The sequence below is a fragment of the Pseudophryne corroboree genome, chromosome 2 (assembly GCF_028390025.1).
Source record: "Pseudophryne corroboree isolate aPseCor3 chromosome 2, aPseCor3.hap2, whole genome shotgun sequence".
Taxonomy (NCBI): Eukaryota; Metazoa; Chordata; class Amphibia; order Anura; family Myobatrachidae; genus Pseudophryne; species Pseudophryne corroboree.
In genome coordinates this window covers 47,521,152-47,528,561 of record NC_086445.1, presented here as the reverse complement: position 1 = coordinate 47,528,561, position 7,410 = coordinate 47,521,152, and the positions used below count along the sequence as shown (strand labels likewise).

Sequence of the window (7,410 nt, the reverse complement as noted above, 5' to 3'; positions counted from 1 at the left end):
AGCACTTACCCTTCCAGAGTCCCACGTCAGCAGCAGCAGCAGAGCTGGGCCAGTCCTGTCATTCAGAGCCTCCTGCTCTCTGTTGTAGATGCTCCCCCCGCCCCCCTTCTTCATGGGAATGGAGGCATGCCGCGAGTCCAAGCTCCTTGACTCGCGGCACGCCCCCTCGGAAGTGCACGTGCGCCCCCTTTTTCGGGCTTGCCAGTGCTGAATCTGGACCCCAGTCCATCTCTGGGCAGCAGTGGCAACCAAAGGGGTCATAATTATATACTTCCATAACACATGACACTTTCTGGAATAATGACATTTATTTTGGAATATATATTGTCACATTGCTTGTTAAAATGAGTGCATTTAATAATATAAAATTAATATAAATCAGACTGGCAGCATGTGACACAGTAGCTATCGCATGATATAAAATATACATAGCAAATTGCAATTAATAATATAACTCTGTATTGGGAAATTGCATACTGGGCCTAATTCAGATGCGGTCGCAAAGCGTCTATTGTATGCAATCGGGCGATGTTCTCTGACTGCACATGCGTCTGAGGCGCAGTGCACACACGCGCAACCAGTGAATTGCGGTCACACCGAGGAATAAATCGCAAAGTGAGTGACAGGAAGACAGCATTTGGGGGTGGTAACGGGGAGGGGTCAGGTGAATGCAGGCGTGTCATTCAGGTGGCGTTTTCTGGGCGTGCATACATTAGCAGTTACGATCTTACATGCTACTGGAGAGCTCAGCCTCCGCACCTTCAGCGGCACTCTGTGACATGACCCGATTTGCGACGATTGTACCGATGTATCCGCAGTTGTACACTGTTGGACGGACATGGGGGGTCATTCTGACCCGATCGAACGCTGCAGTTTATCGCAGCAGTGCAATCGGGTCAGAACTGCGCATGCGCCGACACCGCAGTGTGGCGGCGCATGCCTGACAGCCGAAGGCCGTTGGGCTGCTACGATCACCTCTGCCTGATTGACAGGCAGAGGCGGTCTCTGGGAGGACGGAACGGCGGCGTTTGGCCACCGTTTCGTGGGCACGGTCCGGCCAACGCAGGCGTGGCCGTACCGAATGGGGGGCGGGCCGCAGCAGCTGCATGATATCACACGCAGCCGCTGCGGGCCGGGGAGCGATGAGTAGCTCTCGGCCAACACGCTAAAGCTGCGCTGGTCAGAGCTACTCTTGAAATGCGAAGGCATCGGCGCTGTGTGATGTCTTTGCACTTCTGCTGGGGGGGGGCGGCGGCACTGACATGCGGGGTGGGATAGCTCTGTGCTGGGCGTCCCCCCACATGTCAGTGTGAATGATCATAGCTGTGCTAAATTTAGCACAGCTACGATCATCTCGGAATGACCCCCATGATGCGACAGCAGTGTGAGTCCCTATGCTCAGGTTAGCTTCTGTCCCCATTAGCATATAAGCGCAATTGTGTGCGGCAGAAGATAGCAACGACGGCAGCAGCAACAACAGCTACGGTACATCTGAATTAGGCCCACTATTTGAAAACTTAAAATGAGAAACAAGTCTATACAGATTTATGGCTCAGCCTGTGCATCTGCTTCTCAAACAACGTCCATTTGTCTTTGCCGAGAATGTGGTGCACAGGTGGGGGTAGGAAACCATTAAAGGTGGATCTTTGAGCCATGCAGTAAGCTCCCATATTCTGGAATATGATCCAGTCCCCCACTTCCAGCTCTGGTAGATCAACCTCTTCCAGGATCACATCCTTCTCTGTACAGCACGGACCCCACAGTTTACTGGGGAAGCGTTCTGCCGACGGGAGAATGTCCTGTATGGAAACAATGATAAATTATGGCTATATGTATTACACTGGGTTGGGATTGAAATGCTGGCAGTTGGGTTGCTGCTATGGACCATGGCATCCCGATGAGCAGAATCCCAACAGGGGAAGTATACTTACCTTCCCCCAATGACCCCCTAACCCTAAATTATAAAGTTAACCCTCCTACCTCTGCAGCCTTACCCTAACCCTCCCTGGTGGTGCCTAAACCTAATCTCCCCTCCCCACAGCCTAACCTAACTCTCCCCCTCCACAGCCTAACTCTCCCCAGCAGTACCTAAACCTAACCCCCCCTCCAGTGGCGGAACTAGAGAATGGTGGGCCCAGGTGCAATAATATGCATTGGGCTCCCTCCCATATTAAAAACAGGGAAATGGTGTCACCCGAAATACAGTGTTTTGTCTCACTAACAAGGGGTGTCGCAACACAATAGTACTCCCAATTCACAGTACGCCACACAGTAGAGAGCCTTATACACAGTACGCCACACAGTAGAGAAGCTTATACACAGTACACCACACAGAAGAGAGCCTTATACACGTTGTGCCACACAGTAGAGAGCCTTATACAGGGTGCGCCACTCAGTAGAAAGCCTTATACACAGTACGCCACACAGTAGAGAGCCTTATACAGGGTGCGCCACACAGTAGAGAGCCTTATACAAGGTATGCCACACAGTAGAGAGCCTTATACACAGTACGCCACACAGTAGAGAGCCTTATACACGGTACACCACACAGAGAGAGCCTTATACACAGTACGCCACACAGTAGAGAGCCTTATACAGGGTATGCCACACAGTAGAGAGCCTTATACAGGGTGCGCCACTCAGTAGAGAGCCTTATACATGGTACGCCCCACAGTAGAGAGCCTCATACACGGTACACCACACAGTAGAGAGCCTCATACACGGTACGCCACACAGTAGAGAGCCTTATACAAGGTATGCCACACAGTAGAGAGCCTTATACACAGTACGCCACACAGTAGAGAGCCTTATACACGGTACACCACACAGAGAGAGCCTTATACACAGTACGCCACACAGTAGAGAGCCTTATACAGGGTATGCCACACAGTAGAGAGCCTTATACAGGGTGCGCCACTCAGTAGAGAGCCTTATACAAGGTATGCCACACAGTAGAGAGCCTTATACAGGGTATGCCACACAGTAGAGAGCTTTATACAGGGTATGTCACACAGTAGAGAGCCTTATACATGGTATGCCACACAGTAGAGAGCCTTATACAGGGTACGCCACACAGTAGAGATCCTTATACACATTAAGACACACAGTAGAGAGCCTTATACAGGGTATGCCACACAGTAGAGAGCCTTATACACGGTATGCCACACAGTAAAGACCCTTATACACATTACGCCACACAGTAGAGAGCCTCATACAGGGTATGCCACACAGTAGAGAGTCTTATACAGGGTATGCCACACAGTAGAGAGCCTCATACATAGTATGCCACACAGTAGAGAGCCTTATACAGGGTATGTCACACAGCAGAGAGCCTTATACATGGTACACCACACAGTAGAGAGCCTTATACATGGTACACCACACAGTAGAGATCCTTAGACAGGGTACGCCACACAGCAGAGATCCTTATACAGGGTACGCCACACAATAGAGAGCCTTATACACGGTACGTCACACAATAAAGAGCCTCATACATGGTACGCCATACAGTAGAGAACCTTATACATGGTACGCCCCACAGTAGAGAGCTTCATACATGGTACACCACACAGTAGAGAGCCTTATACAGGGTATGCCACACAGTAGAGAGCCTTATACATGGTACGCCACACAGTAGAGATCCTTATACATGGTACGCCCCACAGTAGAGATCCTTATACATGGTACGCCACACAGTAGAGAGCCTCATACACGGTACACCACACAGTAGAGAGGCTTATACATGGTACGCCCCACAGTAGAGATCCTTATACATGGTACGCCCCACAGTAGAGAGCCTCATACACGGTACACCACACAGTAGAGAGCCTCATACACGGTACACCACACAGTAGAGAGCCTCATACACGGTACACCACACAGTAGAGAGCCTCATACACGGTACACCACACAGTAGAGAGGCTTATACATGGTACGCCCCACAGTAGAGATCCTTATACATGGTACGCCCCACAGTAGAGAGCCTCATACACGGTACACCACACAGTAGAGAGCCTCATACACGGTACACCACACAGTAGAGAGCCTCATACACGGTACACCACACAGTAGAGAGCCTCATACACGGTACGCCACACAGTAGAGAGCCTCATACACGGTACGCCACACAGTAGAGCGAAGCACATGTCAACATTTACTACCAGGAATGTGAGATAGATACAGATGTAGCCAGCCTCATCGTTGCTGCGATGTGTTGGAACTGGCATACGCATCACAGCAAGCTGCAGTGAACGCCGTGCTGTGGCTAGTCGCAGCCTCTGTTCACTCCATAGACGTCTATGGCGTGCCATACCCTCCAAAATTTTACACATAAAAGGCAGTACAAATTATGAAAGGGGTTGTGGCCACTGGTAAAGGGGGCGTGGCCATGCCCGTTTTCCTATACTTTCAATGGAAGTTTGGAGACCCAAAAATTGGTACAGACCATTAAAAAAAGGTACTGTACCTGCCAAAAAGGTCCAGCTGGAGGGTATGGCGCGCGTGCATACACATGCGCACTTCATAGACATGGGCACACTAGTCGCACATAAATACAGCAAAACACACATAGCAAAATACATATACAGTATATAAAGAAACACACACACACCCACAGCTAAACACACACACACACCCATAGCTAAACACACAGACACACAGCCAGCAAAACACACAATCTACTTTACATATGTTTTCTTTTTCCACAAGTTCCACACTCTGCACCTCCTGGGTCTGGCTCCGGCAAGGCTCCTCACTGCAGGAACTGAGTGCACTGACATGACATCTCCTCACTCTTCTGTACACACACACTGCTGCCGCAACTCCCCCTCCTCCCTCTCCCGTCTCCCAGCATGCAGTGACTCAGTCCAGAAAGCTGAGAGCTGCAGCAGCGTGTGGTGCCGAGATGAAGGGTGATGCGATCACCCTCCTTACATCACTGGCACCGGGGACCGCGTACAGGCTTCCTCAGTTGGGTCCCGCAGCGTGGTTGTGTTATTGAAAATCGACAGTAACTAGGTCAACAATGTCTAGGTCGACCACTATTGGTCGACAGTAACTAGGTCGACAGGGTGTCTAGGTCGACAGGGTCTTTAGGTCGACATGTTCTAGGTCGACAGGTCAAAAGGTCGACATGAGTTTTTAATGTTATTTTGGTGTAGTTTTCTTCGTAGAGTGACTGGGAACCCCAATTAGTGCACCGCGTAATCTGTGCCTTCGCTCCGCTTCGCTCGGCACAGATTACCGTTCCAATCGTAGTCCATGTGGATCGTTAAGTATGAAAAGGTTCAAAAAAAGAAAAAAATTGTGAAAAACTCATGTCTACCTTTTGACCTGTCGACCTAGAACATGTCGACCTAAAGACCCTGTCGACCTAGACACCCTGTCGACCTAGTTACTGTCGACCAATAGTGGTCGACCTAGACATTGTCGACCTAGTTACTGTCGACTTAGAGACCGGATCCCCCTCAGCGCAGTGGCGGCAGCGTGTAATGAGTCAGTCTGACTAATTATAATGCTGCCGGCTGTGGGCCCCTTCACATCGCTGGGCCTCGATGCTGCTACCACCTCCCCACAGCCTAATCCTAAACCCCCTGGCCTGCAGACTAACCTTTAACCCTCCCCCGCAGACGGATCAGGGGATGCTCGTTCGGGACTCCAGGGGCTGGTGACCCTATTCAGGATGCCGGTGTCAGCATTCCAAGAAGTGTTGGGATTCCGAAGATGGGATTCTGATTGCCGAGACCCCGACCGGATCCCATTGCATTGGCTTATTAGCATAACTGGGAACTTTTCTATAGGCAGTAGATGATGTTATTTTATTTACCAGGTGCATTGAGGGGTAAAATTCTGATATTAAATTACAGAGATCATGTCGTATGGAAGCATCATTTTACCAAGAAGCCCCATCAGTCACAATATATCATACTACAATTTCTAGAACTGGCCCGCGGAGGATAGAGAGGAAATATTTACAAAGTCAGGGAGACTAGAGTTACGCCTTCACTCCCAGCCAGTGTAGTGTGTTTTGCTGGCGGTTGGGCTCCCAGCGCTCAGCATACCGGTGCCGGGATCCCGACCGCCGGCATGCCGACAGCGGGGCGAGCGCAAATGAGCCCCTTGTGGGCCCGGTGGCTTGCTACGCTATTTATTCTCCCTCCAGAGCGGTCGTGGACCCCCAAGAGGGAGAATAGTTGTCGGTATGCTGGGGGATTCCAGCGCCGGTATACTGAGCGCCGGGATCCCAACAGCCGGCATACTAAAGCCCACCACTCCCAGCCAAGTGATGGTGTCACGAATTGGCTCATCGACCAGTGATGTGTGGGATATGCTGGCTTTCAGTGCTGTGACCAGGGTCGGATTAAGCCTTGGGGGTGCCCATTGAACTTAAAACTGGGGGGCCCCGATGAAAGGTGGGAGATGTATATTAGATTGTGCATATCTCCCAACATGTCCCATTCCAGGAGGGACAAAATGCTCTATACCTGGACTTCCCCAGGTGATTGGCGTCACCTGTGTTGAACTATTTAATTGATAAGAAAGATACTCCAACACTGGTGATTGCAATCATAAATTAAGAAGGAAGTCCCGTATAGAGAGCATTGTGTCCCTGCTGGAATGGGTCATGTTGGGAGGTCTAGATTGTGTATATTAAATTTAAACCAATGGAGTATATTAGTTTTAACTAGAGATGAGCAGGTTCGGTTTTATGCGGATTTACCCGGATCTCAAAACGGCATCTTATTTGCTCACGGATGTTACGAGTTTTGGATAGCCAATGAGAAAAATTAGGATAAAACTGAACTTACGATCATTCTGGCTTTAAGAACTGAGTAAATCCAAACCCGCTCATCTCTAGTTTTAACTAATAGTGTAATAATGCCTGAGTACTGTTTATAGCTTCACCTAATTGAAAGACAACTATTTTATAAACTTTTCTTGTAGTGGAACAAAGACAACTTAACCTTAAAATACACATATAACATTATAATAATTTTTCTTGTCACATGCAGGAATAGCAGCAGCCTCTGTACTACTTACACACTGGGATAGGACTCAGGAGGACTCTCTGTGTGTGTCTCTATCTGTAGACCCAAATGGTTTAGTTGCATAACAGTTTACAGAGGACTCAGACACCCAGGCAGGGAGGAGGAGAAGCTGGGATCCCTGTGTCACTTACAGCTCTCTCCACCCTCCTATTTCTCCTCTGGTCAGAAAGCTCTGTCGGTAACATGATATTCCTGTGTTTTTTCCTGCACTGCATACTGTTATGCTTGCATTCTAGCTGCGGGCTCTGCTGCTGCTTAACAGGTAAAGCTAGTGATGTCAGTGTGCTCTGGCCGGGGTGCCCTCCTGACAAAGGGGGGCCCGGGGTTCAGTATGCCCTGCATCCCTCCCTTAATCTGGCTATGG

At 49.6% G+C, this 7,410-nt stretch overlaps 1 protein-coding gene across 1 annotated transcript in view; it reads right to left on the bottom strand.

Annotated features, from left to right (window-relative positions):
• Positions 1–339: 339 nt before the first annotated feature.
• Positions 340–7,410, bottom strand: part of LOC134997179 (ornithine decarboxylase-like) — a 108,143-nt gene continuing 101,072 nt past the window's right edge. Inside the window, exon 8 of the mRNA XM_063951255.1 lies at positions 340–1,799. Within this exon, the coding sequence (XP_063807325.1) occupies positions 1,536–1,799 (264 nt within the window). The 3' untranslated portion in view covers positions 340–1,535. The remainder of the gene's footprint in view (positions 1,800–7,410) is intronic.